The sequence below is a fragment of the Octopus bimaculoides genome, chromosome 20 (assembly GCF_046866305.1).
Source record: "Octopus bimaculoides isolate indiv1 chromosome 20, ASM4686630v1, whole genome shotgun sequence".
Lineage (NCBI taxonomy): Eukaryota > Metazoa > Mollusca > Cephalopoda > Octopoda > Octopodidae > Octopus > Octopus bimaculoides.
In genome coordinates, this window is record NC_142947.1 from 9731513 (window position 1) to 9754012 (window position 22500).

At 34.0% G+C, this 22500-nt stretch overlaps 1 protein-coding gene across 5 annotated transcripts in view; it reads left to right on the forward strand.

The window, feature by feature from the left end:
* Nucleotides 1-22500, forward strand: part of LOC106874755 (uncharacterized) — a 75318-nt gene that overhangs the window by 52743 nt on the left and 75 nt on the right. For all 5 annotated transcript variants that reach the window (XM_014922594.3, XM_014922592.3, XM_089337990.1 and 2 more), the window contains 12 exons: nt 1510-1788; nt 5418-5590; nt 6320-6421; nt 7376-7500; nt 8690-8722; nt 9165-9254; nt 9571-9696; nt 11558-11685; nt 13115-13149; nt 18902-18998; nt 19817-19913; nt 21957-22500. The exon at nt 21957-22500 is cut by the window's right edge and continues 75 nt beyond it. In XM_014922594.3, the coding sequence (XP_014778080.1) occupies nt 1585-1788; nt 5418-5590; nt 6320-6421; nt 7376-7500; nt 8690-8722; nt 9165-9254; nt 9571-9696; nt 11558-11685; nt 13115-13149; nt 18902-18998; nt 19817-19913; nt 21957-22438 (1692 nt within the window). In that variant the 5' untranslated portion in view covers nt 1510-1584 and the 3' untranslated portion in view covers nt 22439-22500. The remainder of the gene's footprint in view (nt 1-1509; nt 1789-5417; nt 5591-6319; nt 6422-7375; nt 7501-8689; nt 8723-9164; nt 9255-9570; nt 9697-11557; nt 11686-13114; nt 13150-18901; nt 18999-19816; nt 19914-21956) is intronic.

Consider the following 22500-nt stretch of genomic DNA (forward strand, 5'->3'; position numbering starts at 1 on the left):
TATATTTCAATACATGTGGTATATATTTTTGAATAGATATGGATTTCTTGCAAATTTCTTTTGAAAGGGCAAACTGACTGATCATTTAGTGAAGGCAGATTAACTAATAAAACATGCGGAGGTGTCGGATATCACAAATCCAAAATCCAGTGTGTGTGTGTGTGTTTGAGAGAGAGAAAGAGAGAATAGGTGAGAGAGTGTCCCACAATATGTTTCCTTCCAGGGGCACTAATTAAAGACTTTCTTATTTTGGCATCCATCCGTTTTTCATGCTTTTCTCATTTAGAGATCTCTTAATTATACAGAGTTCGTGCTTGTTACAGTTTTGAACTGATACTTATTCATGGTGTCTATTAAAACTTAGGTAAACTTATCCAGAAAGAGTTAAATCTTTTGGCTGTGTACAACAATATTAGGGCTAATGACAAGATACAAGCCATGGATTTTTTTTACCAACAGCCTATTAATATATCAATTTGACTAGCTCACTCAGTCAAGATGATTAAATACAAATAAATAGTCTGTAGACATTTAGCCATGAATAAATTCTGCATCATCAGTTCTGGTCATTAAAAAAGTAAATTATGGAATTTGGTTCCATATGCATGAAACATTTTAATCGTGTCTGGACAGTCTAAATGTTTGAACAAGAACAGTTGAATTTTAGGAGTTAACATTTATGGCTGTTTAGTTGTTGCTGTTGTTGTTAAGAGAGAAGTTTGTAGAAAGTAAGACTGCTAAGAGTTTGAATAAGGATTTCAGTTCTGAGTTGATGCATGAGAGGTCTGTGTAACCATTTATGGTCAGACTTTCTCGAAATATCAGTTTCACATATCTATAAACAATAGAATTGCAGCATCATTTGGAATTGCATCAATAAAACTATATACAATCTTGTACGGCTATTAATAGATGCAGAAAAGTATTTCAAAATCATTATTGATGGAAATGGTAAGTTTATTCTTTCTGAAACACTTGCCCTTATCTGTGGCATTAATTTAAAATGGTTATGTGTATGTGTATATATATGTATGTATATATATATATATGTATGTATGTATGTGTGTGTTTATATTATGTGTGTATAGAAGAAATGCTCTTGGCAAACTAAGTCTGGAACACGGTTGTATCTGTTTCACTTCACTTACACTGGTAATGCTCTTGGGAAAGGCATGAACATTACAATTGTCGTTTCTTTCTTTCCCAAACTCTGTAAGGCTGATCTCGTTGATGAATATCTCTCAACATGAAAGTCAAACAACATTTATCCTCATTTAAACTACTGGAGCTGGTTTAATTGACTGTACCCTCTCCTGAAATTTTGTGGCTCAGTGCCAGTGTTAGAAATTAATGTTTATCCTTATTGTTTGTGTGTGTGGGGAGGATGGGGGGGGGGGGTAAGGGGGGGGGGGGTAAGGGTGTTGCAGTGAGAGAGTTTGAAGCCAAATTATTGTCTGTTCATGTATTTGCTTGACTGTATAAGAAAACGTATATCTCTTTCTCTTTCAGTTTTCTCCAACTGAAGCAATGACATCTTAGCTATCTGCAAAAGCGACAGTTGTTTTTTTTGGCCTTCGTGCTAATATGGGGATTCTCAGGGAACTGCTTGATAGTTGTAAAAAACCATCCAACTCTGAGGTCTACAGAGAAGCACGTTTGAATGGCTGGAGTCTCCCACCACATCCTCTACAGTTTGTGGCATGGGGAACTTTCATTTTCCTGGGAATCTTTTTCTTCACCACAATGGTTCCAGCTCTAGTTAAAGAGGTACAGCCTTATATGTACTGTGTATCCTTTTCCAAATTTATTTTTTCTTTCAAAAATTTAATGCAGTTTTACGTTTTACTAAAATTTAACAATTTTGTTGTTGCTGTTGTTTGTGTGTATGTGTTTGCTTCATCTACTTAAAGAGAAGTCCTATCTCAATATAGATGACAAACAAATAAATTATTGATTCGTTGCATAAATGTAATTTATATATTGATTATTTAAGACATTTACATAATATTATTCATGCTACTTTCCACATTTTTTAACCCTTTAAACCTATATCTGATATTTTTTAATAGAATCACTAGAATATAATTTTCAGTTTGTTTTATGGAATATGGTCAATCATGAGATTTGGTTTCAAATTTCTTCTAAAGCAGGCAAAACCTTCGTCTGATTTATATTGTTTCAAAACTATGAAAGTTCTTTTAGATGCATGTGTTTATTATAGACAAACTAACCAAAATTTATTCATAATTGGCTGATTCACGATTTCAGATCTCTTTAAATATATTAATACATTTGAGACAAATGTTTTACACAAACAATTTTATTTTGAAATTAAACACAATACTTCAAGAAAGTATCAAGTGGGCCACAAGATAAAAGTCTGTGGGCCGCATGTGGCCCACAGGCCTCAAGTTGGCCAGCCCTGGGTTAGAGTAAAGCATTTAAATGAACTTTAAGAAGCAGAATCAGTCAAGCAGTTTAACCCATTATGAATTGAATGGCAATCACAAGAAGTGTTATGTAGGAATTATAAGAGTGCTGCTTTTGTGTTATTATCATGAATTTCTTCATTAAGCAAAGTTTGTGGAGCATTCTACAAAATGCCATTTGGTTATTAGTTGTCTCCCTTCACATTCTGAATGCAATATCTTGGATTGATAAAATAAAGAACAAGGAATGATTTAACTGTTCCCAGCCCCGCTTAAAATGTGTGGCCTTGTACCTGGATTGACAGAATTATAAGAGCACTGGAAAAAATGGCTAACATTATTATTTCTGACCCTTTGCATTCTGAGTTCAAGTCTTGCCAATGTCAACTTTGCCCTTCTTTGACTTTTGGAGTCAATAAAATAAAGGGATAAAATAAAGTACAAGTCAAGTACGGGAGTTGGTGGTATTGAATAACTTGACCCTTTCAAAAATTTCTGGCCTTGTGCCTAAATTAATGATCATCGTTATCATCATCATCATCATCATTATTGTTATTATTATTAAGGTGGTGATTAAGGCGGCGTGCTGGCAGAACCGTTAGCACACCAGGCAAAAAATACTTAGTGGTATTTTGTTCGTCACTCTGTTCTGAGTTCAAATTCCATTGAGGTTGATTTTGCCTTTCCTCTTTTCAGGGTTAATAAATTAAGTGAAACACTGGAGTAGATGTAATTGACTGGTCCCCTCCCCCAAAATTTCAGGTCTTGTGCCTATAGCAGAAAGGATTATCATCATCATCATTATTATTATTATTAGAGTTTTAGGCCTGCACCTATGTTAGGAATCATCATCACCATCATCATCATCATCATTATTAGAGTAGGGAATTGGCAGAATTGTTAAAGCACTGGACCCTTGCAGTTTTTTCTTTCATCTTTTTACTTTTTGCATACAAATCTCATCAGTCATCTTTGCCTTTCATTCTTTCCTCAGGACTCAATAAAAGTCAGTGTTAGTCAACCACCAAAGTTGATTTAATTGATTAATAGACTCCCAACCAACTCCCCCCCCCCCAAAAAAAAATTGCTGACCTTGTGCCTAAATTAGAAACAGTTACTATTATTAGTGTTCATAATAAGGTGAGAACTGACCAAACTGTTAGAGTGCTGAAAATAAGTTGAACAGTATTTAGTGTCATCCTTCCCTGTTTAAATCCTGATTGGGCTGGCTTTGTATTTCATTGATTGATTCAGTTAGTTATTATACTTTTCCTTTACCAAAATTGGCTCTGTGCCTAGTCAAAGAAATCATTATCATATGTTTAAATTTTCCTGTATTCTGTGTTTCACAGAAGAAGTTGTACGCTTGTAGTAAGTAGAATTTCCAAGTGAGCTTCAATTTCTAGTCATTTAATTTACATTAGGGACAGGTATGAGGTCTCAGATTTGATTCTACAGTGTGACACCTTAGATGAATGACTTCTGCTCTAACTTCTAGTGCGAACATGCCTTGAGAGAGAAATTTGGTTGATGCAAACTATGCAGAAATTTATCTCATGGGCTGTAACTGGTGAATTGTGGGGTTTCTTTTTTAATCCTTTTTCACCTACTGATCTTTGAGGTTCTGCAAGGTCATGGGCTTTGCTTGTTCTCCTCTAAAAATGTCCTGTGGTTATTAATTGTATCTCTTTTCAATCTGAGTTCAAATCCTTTAATGGTTGACTTCATTTTTCATTATTCTTTAGGCAATAAAATAAGAACCATCTAAGTACAAGCATTGGGTTCTATATGGTAAACTACACCTCCTCTAAAAATTTATACTCTTGTGTCTATATCAGAAATCTGTGCTTTTTGCTGCCTGTTGCTTTTATATTCTTGCCTTCACCATGCCCTACATTGGTTCTTGGAAACTAGTTGCCAAAGTGTAGGAAGTAAACTTAATTCTGTGTGTCTCAGTTTACTCATCGGCAATTGTTACTGACATAGACTGATGTTTTTGTCCAAGAGGAGATTTATATCTCATTTGCTTAACACTAAGAAACAAGGGTCACACATATACCCTTTAACGTATCCTGAACCTTTATAAGTGACATTTACATCATGTTGAATCATTGAAGTGAGACTGAAGACCCCCAATTTTCTCCTGATGATGTTATTCAAGGGAAGTTATGCTGAAATATAAGAATTTTTATGTAGTGTGAAGATTGCATTCAACCACTCTACTTATCATTTGTATTAATCAACAACTCTTTGTCTGTTAGGCTGACACCTTGTCAAACCAGTCAGTTATGGCTTTTCTCTACTAAGAAAAAGATAAATATTATTGTTCATTAATATATTCATTTTTCAAGTGGTTGAGTGGTCTTGTGTTAATTGATAAATCGATATTTATACATTTTAGAGTATTGAAGATGGCTAAGGTAGTAGAGCCTTTGACTAAGTGCATTACAGTATTCTGTTTTTGGCTTCTGCAAATCTGAGATCAAATTCCACTGATGTCAAGTTTCTTTTTCCACTAGTTGTTGTTGTTGTTTAGCCATAAGTTGTTGTTGTTTAGCCATAGGTTGTTGTTGTTTAGCCTGATCAAGTAGGCTTATGATCAATGCCATTACATTTTCCCTTTTGTCTATCTATGACTTTGTTGTCCATCATGTCTTCCTGTTTTAAGATGGTAAGGTGTAATTTGAAGGAATTTGGCTGCTATTTCTAGCATGTTAAGCAATTAAGTAGAGGCTCTTTCATTGGCTCATCAAAATAGGCTCCAGTAATACACTAAGGTTGAATTGATCAACTGTTCTCATCACTTTGAACAATTGGCTCTGTGACTAAGAAATTAATATTTTCATATATGTTTTTAATGTGATTTTTTTATGTCATCTCTTGTTTTCCTCTATGAAATTGTTAAAAGAAAAAGAAAGGAAACCAGAACATATATTAGGGGAAAAAAACCCTACACATTGTTGTTATACTCCTTAATTATAATTCAAGTCAGTTGGAGTGCTCTTTACTGTCCATTTTTTCATCAATGTTATCGCCACATCCATAAATCCCGCCGATGAGAATGTTTTGAAGCGTCTTCAAGCGGTGCCCAAATCTTTTGATCGGAATCAACATAAACACGTCATTGAAAACCAGCATTGTCATATTTGTGAAGTTGATGTGTAAGTATGAAATGTCTTCTCTGTGTTAATTTGAAATCCAAAGGAAGACTTACCGTAGACATTCTTAGACACTCCAAAGACCTGGAGATGCCCATTCTGTTGCTACTGCAATGACTTCTGTTCCTCTAAACTAATTAATTGCAAGCCAACTCCTTCCAGGCTCTCTCTCTCTTCTTGTCACTCATTGTGTCTCACTCATTGAAGTCCTATACTAACTTCTGTCCAAACTTTACTCCCTAGAATGTCAGCCAGAAAAGCTCACGGGGCACTACTCCTTTGTAATAAATATTGTTTGATGGTAATTAAAAGTTAAAAATGAATGCCTCAAATTTCTCTTCATAAAATATTTATTACACTATGTTTACGATCTGTCTTACGTCTTCTGCCTCTCTTTCTGTTTCTCTCTCTCTCTCTCTCTCTATCTCTCTATCTATCTATCTCCCTACATACACACACATTGCTCTAAGCAGAACTGACATAACATTGTGTTTCACTTTAATGTCACAAATGTCTATGTTGTGTATTTTACAGTGGTTTTTATTAATTTCTATTTATTAAAGACAGTTTATGTTTTAAATCATTGGCAAAATAAAATGTGTAGGTGAGACATGGTCCCTTGCCCTACATCAGGCCTCCAAACTGTCCCTACCTATGCTAGTATAGAAAGCAGACATAAAATGATTATGATGATGATGGTTTATCATTCTGTTTTACCATTTGTTTTCTCAGCTGTCACAAGTCCAAACACTGCAGTGATTGTAATAAATGTGTTGCTGAATTTGATCATCATTGTATTTGGCTTAATAACTGTGTTGGAAGAAGAAACTACAAGTAAGTGTTATAAATATATGTATGTGCACATGCGCATGCATACACACACACACACACACACTGTTAAAATCCTTATTCTGGTGAAAGTTGCTTTTCATCTTTCCGGGTTGATAAAACAGGCAACATTAAGGTATTAATGTTGAGTTGATTGTTCCATTTCTACTTTAAAGATGTCTTTCCACCCAAGAGAAGTTTTATATAAGAATGTATATATGCATCTGTGTGTGCGTGTGTGTGTGTGTGTGTTCCTGTCTCTTTTCCTTGATATCTCATGATAGTTCTTTGTGTCACCACCATGCAGGCAGGATACTTCATGTCTAATCTTCCAAAATATATATGGTCGTGGGGAAATATCACTTTACTTGTAATCAGGTGAGGGTTGGTGACAGGAAGAGCACCTGACTGTAGAAAATCTCTCAACAAATTCTGTCCAACACATGCGTGCATTGAATGATGATGGTTGTTGTTGATGATGATGATGTTGATGACATATATAAGTATATATGTATAGAAGCACATGAGTGGTGAAAAAGTATATATATATATATATATATATATATATATTCGTATGTATATATGTCTATATATTAGTATATATTGCATATGGATGAGGATAAACAATATATGCATGCACACACATGTATGTGTGTGTGTGTGCATGCTTCATTGTAATAATTATAATAATAATAATAGACAATATTATCTCCATGAAGACAAGCCACAGATTTTGTGAAAACATACAGTCTGAATTACTTTTATCCATTTTCTCCATGGTACAAAACTTATAGTTGCCTAACTCGTAATTTTAACTTACACTTGTTTGCATTATGACAATCATAAAATTCTTGATAACACTGTTTATCCTCTATTTCACTCCCTATACACATACGCACATGCACAGACACACATATACACACACATATGTACATGAAAGTTTACTTCTCTTTTTACCAGATGGTTCTTTATGACTGTGTGTACAGCCTTAAGTGGTATACTCAGCATTTTTGTCATCAGTCTTCTGGAATTTATTTCATATTTCCAAGACCAGGAATCTGGCTATATCCTTGAACCATATCACAGTAAGTATTGTTATCATTTCTTATTAATTTAAATTAACTTTTGTTATTCTTTACTGGATAATGAGCAATATGCTACAATATTGAATAAACTGTTTTCAAGGATGAGATGGTTAATTTGATATTTTTGTAGAAAGGTATTTGTCTCTGTGCATGTATGTGTTTTCATGGGAGTGAGGAGAGGACACACGCAAGGCTGAATGGTTAAGAAGTTCACTTCACAATTAGGAGGCCCTGGGTTCATTCCTACTGCATGGTACCTTGGGCAAATGTCTTCAAATATAACCTTGGATCATGTCCCAAAGCCAAGTGAAGTTAGAGGTTCCATTGATCAACAGCTGGAATAATTGTCATTAAAACTGGAAGAGCTTTTAAGAAATTAAATGTATATCTGTGACTGTAAAACCTTGTAAATGAAATTGGAGAGACAGAAACTATGTGCAAGCCCACATCAGATAGACCACCTGTAATTCAAAGACCCACTTGTGTTACGTCGTCACATTAAATGTGGCTATATAATTATGTTAAGAGCACAAGTGCCTGTGGAAAACTTAGGAACATGTTCTTTGATATAATTATCCTGTTGATCAAACAACGGAATAATTCATTCATCGAAATTGATAGGAGATCCATTCAAATTTACATGTCTTCGATCTTTTGCTGGGCTTTTGAACAAAAAACATTTGTAAACGCTGCTTATTGTAAAGCAGTAATACTAGCAACAGATATCTACAATGACCTATGCATTTTATAATCTGCTATACTATTTCATATCTCCCATACTAATACTATTTCATATCTCCCATATACTATTCCGTATCTCCCATATACTATTCCATATCTGCACATACTATTCTCCACCTACTATATATTAACCCATATCTACATTGAATAAATGTAATTGTTTCCCTTTTTAGTATTGTCCCATTATTTTCTTCACCTTCCATATCTCACGTAAAACATGTATTCAGTCCTGCATTGTTTTATTTTCTTTTCAACCACAAACCTTAAAAAAAATATTCTGAGATGACTAAAGTCTAGGAATCTCATCCAACTAACTGAAAAAAGGTCAATTCATTTAATTTTCAAACAAGATAACTAACACATCTAATTAAGAAATCATTAATTCTAACATATTATTTATGTAGAAAATATATGGTAAAAAAACATAATGTATTATTTTACTCTGCAGAACCGTTGAAGACCGAAAGTCCAGAAAATACAGGTAAGAAGCTTTTAATTATACAAATAATGAGGCAAAAAGACCGTCAATTTAAGAGGTCTCAAGGTTTTATATTTAAGCTTTGTTTCATTAGACAAGGCAGATTACTCTGTCAAACTAGGTATCATGCCTACTTCAGTGTTATGGGTAAGGTTGCAGTTGTTGACAAAAGGACTTCGACAATCCTAGATGACTGGTTGACTGGCCAAATGATTAATCAAACAATCAATTAATTGGTTAAATGGTTAACCAATTGACAAATAAAAATTTAAAGAATGAAAAAGAAAAACAGTACATGTATTTATTATTGACATAATGACCCTACCAAGATACATCAAAGCATCTAGTTTAATTTGTCGTATTTTTACCTCTAATTTCCAACAAGATACCGCTCAAGCAAGTGGGAAAATGAGAATTAACTTTTATTGTTGTTGTTGCGTTACAGAACCTGTGAGCAGCTCACCTCTGACAGCTACTTCATTAATTGCTATCATAACCACACCCACCGCAACAGTTCTGCCTGTTGGCAAACCCAGTAAGTATTCTTTACTTACCTTTAATTCTTCAAATACTCTCTTTGTTTACATTTCTTTATGAAATTCCTTTTAGTTTTTAACTCTAATATTAACAATCTTTTTTTTTTTTTTCAATAAAAAAAAGTGAAAACTAAAATATTTACTAATGTTATGCATCAATCTATTTAACTGCATTAAACTAACAAGATGACCTGTACATGATCATTGAAACTCCTAGAAATAACAGCTAAGTCTTCAAATATTCCCAGCAAAAGTGAACTATCAGACAATTAAATGCCTCTCTGTCTCTAATGTTTTGTTCTCTTCCTTTTACAGCTTTCTCCATCCTCACTTTCTCTGCCCCACATGAGTACTGGTTATTTTTGATGGGATTCACAGTCTTATTGACTTTTGTTGCTGCCTTACTACTGACGCATCTCCTGCTGTTTCATATATACCTTAGTAAGTGCAAATGCTATTTCTACTCTAATAATCATCATCATCATCATCATCATCGTTTAACGTCCGCTTTCCATGCTAGCATGGGTTGGACGATTTGACTGAGGACTGGTGAAACCGGATGGCAACACCAGGCTCCAATCTAATTTGGCAGAGTTTCTACAGCTGGATGCCCTTCCTAATGCCAACCACTCAGAGAGTGTAGTGGGTGCTTTTACGTGTCACCCGCACGAAAACGGCCACGCTCGAAATGGTGTCTTTTATGTGCCACCCGCACATGCCAGTCCAGGGGCACTGGCAACGATCTCGCTCGAAAATCCTACGGGAGCCAGTCAGGCGGTACTGGCAACGGCCACGCTCAAAATGGTGCATCTCATGTGCCACCCGCACAAGAACCAGTCCAGGGGCACTGGCAACGATCTTACTTGGCTTGCCGGGTCTTCTCACGCACAGCACATTTCCAAAGGTCTCGGTCAGTAGTCATCGCCTCGGTGAGGCCCAATGTACGAAGGTCTTGCCTCACCACCTCAGCCCAGGTCTTCCTGGGCCTACCTCTTCCACGGGTTCCCTCAACTGTTAGGGTGTGGCACTTTTTCACGCAGCTATCCTCATCCATTCTCACCACATGTCCATACCAGCGCAATCGTCTCTCTTGCACACCACAACTGATGCTTCTAATGTTCAGCTTTTCTCTCAAGATACTTACACTCTGACGGGTATTCACATTGACATTACACATCCAACGGAGCATACTGGCTTCATTCCTTGCGAGCTTACGTATGTCCTCAGCAGTTACAGCCCATGTTTCACTGCCATGTAGCATGGCTGTTCGTACGCATGCGTCATACAGTCTAATAATAATAATAATAATAATAATAGCAGCATTATTATTTCTAATAATGATCCTTCTGTTAATGTTACTACTTGTATCAAAAGAGATAAGTATTAACAGTTTCACATGCATGCACATGCATGCACGCGCACACACACACACCACTGAAATATTTCAAACTCACCTCACCAATGAGTACAGTTAATGCTAGTCAATTGCACAAAACTTTAAGGTATGAGGAAGTAATCCAGTTTACTGATGTACAATTATAAGAGACTCTACACACTTCTAACACAGGTGTGTGTCAAGCAGTTTTTGGCACACAAACACATACTATATATATATATATATATATATATATATATTTATATATATATCCCTTACTGGTTTCAGTCATTAAGCTGTAGCCATGCTTGTGCAACTTCAAGGGGTTTTTTTGTACATCATAATGCCCTTGGTCTGATGAATGGGACCAACTGTTTTTCCATACATCTAGCCCCAAATTATGACATTACCACCGTAATATTTAACATTCTGATTCCTGCACTTTTAGATGAAATTCACTTCCTATTCCCTTATAATTTTAGGCATACACTCAGCTGTCAGATCTGAAAAACTTTAATTCCGCTCATCTTGCTACAAAACTTTTGCCCAGTCTTGCAATAGCCAATTTTGTGGATACATCAGGTTTACAGAGAAATGTGTTTTTTTATAGATATTAACATCATAAGAATTTATAAACTTTTGAGAGAGCATGAAATAATTATTTTGGGGGACTGGAGCATGAAGCACATATAAAGCTTTAAATAACAGCATGTAAATGTTCAGCAGCATTCAGCTTTTTCTGTCCATAAAGCTTTTTCAGCCCAATATTTACACGCTGTTATTTTTTATAGCTCTATATGTGCTTCGAGATACGGTTCCAAAAAAAAGGAATAATTAAGTTTTGATGTGATGATGCGATGCCATAGAAAGAATGTTTTCTTTGTTGAATCTGTTTTGTTTAATCTCATTGCTATTTTGTATTCATAGCCTATAAGAATCTGACAACATTTGAAGTCATTCAGAAAGCAAGGCAGGAAAAAGAAGAAGAAGCTGCATTAGAAATGAAAAAATCTACTGCAGCCAAGACTTCTCCATTTGGCAATATTTCTAAGAAGGTTTGTAAGAATTTCTACTGAAAATTTTGAATTTTTACTGATTTTTGTCTTTGTTTTTACTGTGTCATTGTAAAAGTAAGCTCCTAGTTGAATTACATGTTTAACAATGTTGAACCCAAGTGTCAGCCATTTTTTTTTCATTTACATTTTTAATGCTTTCTAGAAAGACATGAAGAATTACACAATCTCATTTCTGTTTTCTTACAATAGTGAAACTATGTATTAAAAACCAGCATTTTGTCAAAGAGACGGTAAAGGTAGCTGAACATCATCAATATCTATTTAGTTTCCTTCCTGAATTTAACTAGGTAACATTTTTAAGCTTATGGGTGCAACCGAAAATTTAATTGTTTCTGAGAATTTTATGATTTTTATTATTCAATGGTTTTCGGTCTTGTGCCTATATTAGAAGCAATTCTTGTGCCTATATTAGAAGCAATTCTTTTCTCTGACTTCATTACTTTTACAAGCTATCACCCAGGTTATAATTTTGCATTGGCTTGCTTGTTTCATTCATGGATTTTGTTGAAACAGTTAACCATGTTGATGCTTGATGATTCTCCTCTTGTAATCTTAAGAGGTGTGAAACATGATTTGTCATCAAAGTTTCTGATTTCCATACCTATCATAATTCTGCTATGAATGCAATTGTGACAGGGTACAATTTGAGACATTAAATGACCAAACTGCAATATTTAACATCCAATAAATTAAACGTACTAAGTTAGAATGACACTTCTCACTTTTAATCACTTTAGTACATATTTTATGAAAGACTGAGCTGACATTAGTAGGATTTTTTCCCTTTAGTATCTAAACCAGTAATAAAATTAAATTTGAGTAAAATTAAATTCAGATCAATATTAATATTGCATATAACTGCACACAACTCTCCTTACCAACTAAGCTACTTTCATTGTAATAATAATTTAATAATCTTTCATATAGCCACACTCAAATTTCAGGGATGGGTATCGTTAAATCAACTCAATACTTGACTAATACCTTATTTAGTCACCTAATATAAAGGGAAATTAATAATGTATTCATATATTTGTGTATAGGAAATATATATTAGCAACAGCGGGAGTATTAGTACCAAGAGGTAATATTCATCCCTACTTAAACCTGGACCTTCTGTTAGAACAAATATACTGTGGTAGTTACCATGAAAGAAATCCTCATATTGGCTTTTGGTGCAAAATGCACTCTTTGTGTGTGTTTATACATACATTTTATTCCAGGCATTAAATTAGATTTGTGTATATTGTTCATAAATGTATTTCAAACACTTCAATATATTTGCTTATGTCATTTATACATATTTTTTAATGCTAAATATATTTAGATATTTATGTTTTTTATACATGTATTTTTCTTCCAAACTTCAAGAATTTATACTGAAAATTGGTATTGTTATATTTTTCAGCTAAATAAAGTTGTGCCTGTTTCTGGGCGGAAAGGGTTAGTTGGAATGTTTTGTTTTTGTTTGTTTGTTGTTACTTTATTATCATTTTTTTTATATTGTTCACCTGTTTATATATATATATATATCAGTAGATATTTATTATTTACATATTTGCTAGAAATCCTTGGTGTGGTTAAACTCATTCACTAAAATACTTTTATACATTGTAATAACATATTATTTCTGTTCTTTACTACTAACTTAACTTCTATCCTTCACTACTAACTTAGCAATTTCTTAATTAGATTTACAGTGTTACTTTAAATAGCAATTTCTTAATTAGGTTTAGAGCTTGATTTAGACATAATATAATGCAGCATCTCACCCATTAATAGCCATTATTCTCACTTCCTATCAAATCAGTACTGTCTATTACATTATTATTCCCTAAGAGATTTCATACAAGAGTTCAATAATATAATTGCTATGGGGAGTAAAGGATTGAATGCATCAGGCTTTTGTCCTTCATTTGGAAGTTAGGAAGATAAAGGAAGGGTTATTGCTTTGATCAGAAACTGGAAAATAATTTCTTTTCCAAAGAAACATTAAAAGCAGAATGGTTGATCAGATATGCTAGTGGCTTGCCAGATTAAAGGTCTTTAGTTCAAACTTACTGCTTGTATGCATTTCTGTGTGGACGTCTACATCCTGTGTCCTTGCGTACAAAGCATTGAGCAAAAATTGGTGATGCTTGTCAACATTTCCTTCCTAACAAATCAGCTTGTAGTTCTGTGTTTCTGAAGATGAGTAGAATTTTTGTTTAGAATCCATTATTTCATAAGCGAGTAAGGGTTAGCAACAGGAAGAGTATATGTACTGAGGTTAAAAACAACACCACAGTATATATTCATCTAACCCATACAAGCATGGAAAAAAAAGATGTGAAACAAATTTCATAATGTAATAGACAGTACACTTTACTCTATGCCCACCTTTTCATTTAGCAGTTAGGAATAGGTACTTGGTCTTTTAGGAATATTAATTAAGATAGGCATTAGGAAGGGCATCCAGCTGTAGAAACATTGCCAAATCAGATTGGAGCATAGTGCAGCTGCTGGCTTTCCAGACCTCAGTCAAACTGTTCAACCCATGCCAGCATGGAAAATGGACGTTAAATGATGATGATGATGATGATGATGATGATAGTTTGGCACCTTACTCAAAGGTGATTTATCTTCCACATACTCAATAGCACAAAATTATCACTAACCACAAGTCCTTAAAGGCTGTGTGTACAACAACGTTGGTGATGATAGCACAGTCAGACTGAACAGTCAGCTAATATGGCAGGCCTACAACTTTATCACTTATCCAGCTAAGGTTCTCTATTAAAAGGTACCTACAGTTTAGTATTTTCCTTCTACCGTTACTTATAATGATAATGATAAACACTTCTTCCTATATTCTTCATAAAATCCTACAATCACTTCATGTTTTTAAGAACTTTATAATTTTTCAATTTAATTTTCTAATAATACTGTCAATTTTACATATTATTATTATTATTATTATTATTATTATTATTATTATTATTCAGTAGTCTTATTTTTATCATGTGCTTTCACTGCATGTGACAAAAATATTATTATTATCATTATTATCATTATTATTATTATTATTATCATTATTATTATTATTATTATTATTATTATTATTATTATTATTATTATTATTATTATTATTATCATTATTATTATTATTATTATTATTATCATTATTATTATTATTATTATCATTATCATTATTATTATTATCATCATTATTATTATTATCATTATTATTATTATTATTATTATTATTATTATTATTATTATCGTTGTTGTTGCATGAGTAAAGTTGCATGAGTTATTGATGTTGTTCATGTCGTTGGGTTGCTTGAGTTACTTCATGATACAAGGGAAACTATTGGGTTGTTTTGTTTATGCAAAATTGTTGATAAAACTCTCCTGTAATAGTTTTAGTTTAGTATATTAATAGAAACTAATTTTACTGACAAGTAGAGGAAAATACTAAATCACACGCAGAATGATTAAACAACACAACTGCATGACAATAAACAGCTCAGTAATTATATTGCCTTTTAGAAAGTGTCCACCAGTTTAATCAATATCTATTTCTCAGTTGCATGAATTGTTGTGTTATTGTTGGCTAGACCCAATCAGTTCCAAGTAGGAAGACCTACAGCACAGAGGAAGTTGATCAAATGCCTAGAAGCAACCCACGGAATCAAAGATCCTGGACATTTGATATTAACTATCTAATGTGTTGATTTTGGTTGAACTTTGATATTTATTTGATCATCTGTCTAACTATAACCATATTGCGAAGCATGCTGACCTTAAATATAGGATATAAAGCATGACTAATCATATTCAAGATAATAGGAAGTTTTAGGAAGAAGTGTCAGCTGCTTTATTGAGCAGATCAGGTTATTCCACAGAAGCTCTTTCAATGATTCCATTTGTATGAGCTTTTTGGAAAACTACCCTTTTGATATACTTCTGCGATATAGTCATTGAACCTTACAATAGAATTGTTAGGGTAAGGTAGGTCTTGCTCACTCTCATTTTAGTGTTTGTGACCCTTTTTAAATTTAAATTTTTGACCACAGGGTCAGTTATCTAGTACCATAGTTATTCAATATAATATGTATATGGCTCTGTATCAAACATGCTATGCATCAGTAAGTTATCAGTGAATAAGCTAGGCATTCCAGTTTCACTTCCCATTAGAAGCAACTTAAATTACATTTGTAATGACTTTGGGAAAATATATATGCCACAACTTTCCCTCTCTCCTTTGTTATCTTCAAAATTTGACATGACAACATCAAGATTATTAGTTGTAAAAACAGTCATAGCTTTAGCTCTCACTGACTTTTATTGTTCAACAAAGCTAAAGGTTATTTGAAGAAAATGTTTTGTGGAAACAATAGCTGTGTTAACAATAAATGGCTACTGTTCTATCATGCTTTTGATGGGCACATTAGCATAATAGGTTGAAATGTTAAAACTCCACAAAACATTAAAGATGGCTGCTTAATAAGCCTAGAAGATATCTAGAGTATATTGTTATGGAATAACTCTTCTAACTAATATAGAAAATATGTAACAAAGCATTTGGAAATGACTCACAAATTGCTGATATTATGTTCAATTTGTAGGTCATCACCATGACAGTTAGGTTCTAACATGTGAGCTGGACTCTTAAGAGTGACCATAGAGCAAAATCTAAAGGCATAAGTTCAAGTATATTCTATTTCTTAAGATTCAGTGAGAGCTGATAAAGGAAATTTATCAGATTCATTTAATTTCTCTTCATTTCAAATCCAGTCTGTCTTTGTGGACTGTATTCTTGTGTGAACTATTGATTAAGAGGTATGTTTGATCTTGTCATAGGACAAATGGTCAAATTGATTGGTTGGTTGAAACATTTGAATCAGCTGATGAACTATTTGAAGGTTGAAATTTGTTGCAAGGGCTTTTCTTGGATAGAATATGATTATGTTATACTATTTATTTGCAAGGGAAACAGATGAGCTTGAAATGAAAAGAGTATGAAATGAAGTTGAACTAATTTCTAAAGAAGGTAGAGATGTCTTTGCTCTTTTATATCCATTGAAGATTAGTCTGAGTCTTGTTTATAGCAAGAGCTCTTTGCAAGAAATGAGAAATAGTCAGAATTCTGACTGGATATTACGTTCGTATAAAGGCTTGAAGAGAAATAGTAAAAAGAAATTTCAGTTAGGTTTAAGAAGATAAATTTGTAAAAGTGTTGACAGAATTTTAATTGAAATGAGAACAGAATGAGGTTAGACAAATTTGCTAACAACAATTTGTCCTGTGCTTTTTTTTTTTAATAAATGTGCAGTTGCAGGCATCACTTTATAGTAGCTACAGTTATGAACCAGGCTGGCAACTGGCAATGTTGTGTAGTAATAGAATATGACTTTTCTAACCACACACCCTATTGTTAGCATACTAATAGGTTTTCCAGTGTTTGTAGCTGATGGCAACATCTGAGTATTGGTTGCTAACTGTATTGTTACTGCGTTTATCATTTCACTGTCCTTCACTACTGGTAAAGGTATTAAATGCCTTTTACTGTACAGCTAATCTATCTGTAAACCATGTTATCAGTGAGTTAATGGTTTCAGATTAACAGTCTACAGCTGCCAGCAGCAGTGTGTAAGGGCTACTACTTATGAATAACCTAGTTTACTGTAAACCCTGTTGTCAAAGAGTTAATGGTTCCAGTCTCCTGCTGCAGAGGAATTGTGTCAGGGCTACATTTACTAGATAAATGTAAATCTTGTTGTCAAATGAGCTGAAGTTGCATGAGCAGGCCAAATTATACAGACAAATTTGGACCTAATATCTTTTGTGTAAATTTTACGTGAATGATATATTGTGCTAACAGCTACTGTAGGCATGAAAGAAATTACTTTATTTGTAATTTTATTTCTTGTTATTTTTATAAATATTAAGATTTAAATTTTTTTTTCATTTGACTTGGTTTTGCTAGTTATATTGAATGATCAGCAATAAATGCTTGCTTCTCCTTTTTTTTTTTTATCTTTATCTTTCTCCTATGTTCCAACATTTCATATGAAATATCTGGGGATAATGCTTAGCGAGAGATTAATTAAGTGTGACATAATGAAGCTAAAAGATTTAGAAGTAGGCAAATAGAAAATTTTTTTATTGTTTGTTAACAATATATTGTGGAAAATGTAGATCTCCAGGTGCTTCTTACATGCTGCCAGCACAAGTGCATTTTATCTGGCACTGGCACCTGTAAAGGATAAGCCTCTGTGCATGGGCGACAGTGATTTTACTTAGTTTTATGTGTCTTCTCAAGCACAGCAAATCACCACAGAAGCCTGGAAAGAAATAGTAACAAGGTATTGTAGACAAAAGATTTCTGCTATAAAGGGAAACAGAGAAGCTAAAGAAAGAATGGCATTTTCATTAATGGTTTTGTCCAAAGGGGGTTTGAGGTTACTGTAACATAAGGGACTACAAAAAAAGGAAAAGAAGGGACCTACAAATTCATGAGATTTTGATTGTCAGAAAGCTTAAAGGATTGAATATCAATGACCAGATGCAAACAAGCTGATGTTAATGAGTTCCAGAAAGCAGCAGTTCAAGGAAAGAAGCTATTAGAATAAAAGAAAAGAATAAACATTCTTATAGCTACAATTATTACTAGTATATTATTATTACTATTACAACTACTACCACCATCTCCACATGTCTATTGTTGCTTATACTGAGATTGGTGATCATCAATATCAAGTCAATATGTTCAAATCCACTTTCTGCATTCAATGATATTGAGGTTGTGTGGAAAGAAATGAGATTTCTCATTTAATATCAAAGAACAGTGATTAATTGGGGGGTGGGGGAAGATATTAAAAAGGGATGGAGTAAGATACAGGGGAAATGATAATTGTTTAGCAAGGTATTTGAATAACATTAGCTGAGCTAAACTGTTCAAGATAAGCAGACAGTTTTACTGTAAGAAATATAGTTGAATTACATTGTCAATATTTACTCTGTCTGAAATACACACACAGACAGACATGCACGCATGCACACACACACACACACACACACACACACACACACATACACATACTGTGTAGATGTTACAGAATGCATATACAACTATTTTAATAACTGGTTTTAAGTTCATCACCTTAATTGATTTAAATCAATCGATTTATCTATTGTTTGTGTTTTCCAGAATCCGCTCAACTGTTCCTAGGCACCCTGGGGATGATGTTTCCGTTGATAAATTACCATGTAGGGATAAAGATTCTAAACAAGTTTCTTCAGCTAGGGTAAGTATTTGTTCCTCTTTCACAAACTGACCAGGCTTGTCTGAATTAGCTCCTTACTTATTACCTCTCCCCCAGGCTCATCTGAAATACCTGTCTCTCTCTTCCTTTTGTTACTCACCCATACTCTTTCTCTTCCCCTACTCCAGAACATCTACTCTCTGGAATACTCATCCCTCTTGCATTTTATACGAAGACATTGACTCACAGATGTTCAAACTAAACATCAACTACATCAATCCTGTCACTTTGGGAGATAGAATTGATGAGTCATACACACCTCTTCTTCTTTCTGACTAAATTATATAAGAAAATAAATGTTGTCTTAGGTGTGGTCATGGTTGTGTGGTAAGAAGCTTGCTTCTCAACCACAGGGTTCTAGTTCCAGTCTCACTGCGTGGTATCTTGAGCAAGTGTCTTCTACTAAAACCTCAGGCTGACCAAAGCATTGTGAGTGGATTTGGGAGATGGAGACCGAAAGAAGTTTGTCATATAAATGTGTGTCTTGTGTCTGTGTTTGTCTCCCACCATTGCTTGATAACAAAGTGTTCATGTGTTTTTGTCCCCATTAACTTAGCAATTCGGCAAAAGAGAGCTATAGAATAAGTACTTAAAAACTAAAAGTCCTGGAGTTGATTTGTTCAATTAAAACCCTTCAAGGCAGGAGTGTTCAAGTGGAGCTCTCTCCTGCTCTTATACTTTGTAATCAGATTTAAATCAAATTTGTAATCAAATTTAAACTAGAAAAATCAAATAAGGGATTTTTTTTTCTTTTCTGTATGTAACTATTTTTGAAAATCTCTTTCATTTGTCTTTATTAGCTTGACAAAGACCCTGTGAAAAAGAGAAGGAAACGAAAGAAAGATCGAAAAATCTCACATTCAGTAACAGAGCGGGAACTTTTTGCCATGACTAGAGGTAAACAACATTTCTTATCAATCTTCCTTTTGGTTTTGATGGACAACAGACATTAAATGATGATGATGATTTCCTATTATTATGGTTTTTGCCACACACTCCATATTTTAATGTTGGAGGGTATGCAAAAGACAGGGGCACTTCCCCAGTCCCATTTCCACTGATTAGTTTATAAATACAAATTTACTACCAAGTTTATTTTGCTCTAATTTCCAAAACTGTTATATGAATATCTCTTTGGAGTAAATAGTATATATATTTAGAATTTGAATCTCTTACTTCATGTTTTAATGTGTTATACTTATCTCTCCTACATTGAGACAGTTTTAAATAATGTCGACATGGTAGATTGACCAGTAAACTAGGTTTGAAAGCAGCTGGTGGAAATTCTTGAAAAACTTCATTTTTCTGCAATCAAATGAAAATGTATTGTTTGGTGGATGCTGAATACAATGCAGGCTAGAGAACATTTAAATAGATTTGAGCCCTAAGAACAATAAATGGTACTGGCATCTGTTCATTTGTTATAATAACAATTTATATTTGGAACTGTTGCCAGGAAATATTATAAGAAAATATGGGAGAAAAACAACTGATACACAATAAATTGACTGAAAAAATATCAATACTTTTAATTAGAGACCTATAAGTTGTTTAGCAGAGTTAGATGATCTAAATAACTAGAGCCTTATCTTTTGATCAAAAAATTTTTTTTAATTCTTCTCTCATATTATTGTGGTTTAGCCTGAGGTCAGCCCTAATTGATCAGAACACATTCCAGTCATCTTAATACATTTAGGACCATTGTACAATGTGTCCTTCCTTATTTTTAAGATGGTTATGTGTGTGATTTGATGAGATCTGGTTCCTATTTTTAATATTTTAAGTGTCTGTGTAGGGTGACAACAACTGGTGACATCCCTAGAATAGTCTTTCATGCCCTTTTTGATCAAAGTTGGCTTATAATCTCTATCTGTGTATGAAGCTGTCTAATGTATGTAGAATCAGTTGTAAAGTTGAGCTGAACTTGTAAGCTTAATCTGTGCATGCAGCTTTCATTACTGTGTTTGAGATAAAATGCAGATCAGAGCTGCAATCAACAGGATGAGGTAGTTTTTGACTAACTCTTCAGGCTGGTACCTCATAGGTATGAACTTCTTGATGTTGAAGTTGCATCATTTTCTCTAATTCAGTTCTGCCTGGTTAATGCTAGTAAGTTCAGTTTCAATTTATGCTAGAATCTTAAGAGCTCATTGAACACGAGAAGAATTACCACTTTTTATAGCTCACTCTCAGAAGAAAGGACTGTCTGAGACCTATGACTTTTTGCAAGGCCCCCATGTATCAAGGTATTTGGTTATCTTTGGACTGGATACCTGGTCTGAATACTTGCAACAATGGGTTACTTTGAATGAAGAACTTTTGAGAACTATAATCCAGGTTAATAGACATAGCATTAGCATATGACTAAATAAATATTGTAAGGAGAGAGATATGATCTATTGAAAGCAAAGTTATGAACCTAGAACAATAGAACACCAAGCTAAATAAATAATATCTCCCAATATTTCATTTTATCCTTGTTTCTGATACTGCATTGCCTTACCTCTGAAAATATAACTACAACAACAATGATAATTGTTTCTAATTTAAACACAAGGCCAGCAAGTTTGAGGAGATTGTTAGGAGGGTGATCAGTACCATCAACTTCTGGGGTTTGACCTGGTGTGATTTGAACTCATAATGTAAAAGGCCAAAACAAATATTGTAAAGCATGAGTGCAATCTGTAAAGTGGTTGATGTTAGGAAGGACATCCAGCCATAAAAACTTTACCGAAACAGACAGTGGAGCTTGGTGCAGTTCTCTGGCATGCCAGCCCCTGTCCAACCCGTGCCAGCATAGAAAATGGATGTTAAATGACGATGATGATGATTTTCTCCAATGTTCTAATGATTCCACCAAATAATAATAATGTTCATCTTATGATATGTGTGTGTATTATTTTGGTTTTTTAATAACAGTTTCCCTTTCTTTATTTTCAGATCGAAGAGTTGCTTCTGGTCATAGTCGTTATGATCTACCTTTGACACCAGTTATGATGTTCAGGTCAGTTCCACCCATACAGATACCAGCTTCTGGCCCAGGAACTAGCTTTCATTCAGAATCTGTTGAATCTCTGCGGGAAATTCCAACAGACAGGACTTACTCTGCTATATCAGCAACACATAGTTCTCACTACAGCAGTTCGTTCCCCTCTTCATATCAGGGTAGTTTTGGTAGAGTGGACTCAGAATCTTCCTTACTCGGACATGTACGATCTCATCGCAAAAAGCGGAAACAACCTCCCACATCCTTTATAGTTTATAGGCCCCAAGATATACCCCCTTTGAACTTGTCAACATTACAATCTAATACACAGACTGCTTTATCGTCAACAGTTTATCAGCCTTATAGCAGTATTCAGCAGACATCCACAGACTCTCCCACCTCATCAAATTCTGCAAGAACATCAATATATCGTTAAACTAAGAGTCAGTTATTTAATTAAGGTTTAACGGAAAGTTTATGTATTGGTAGAAGACCAAA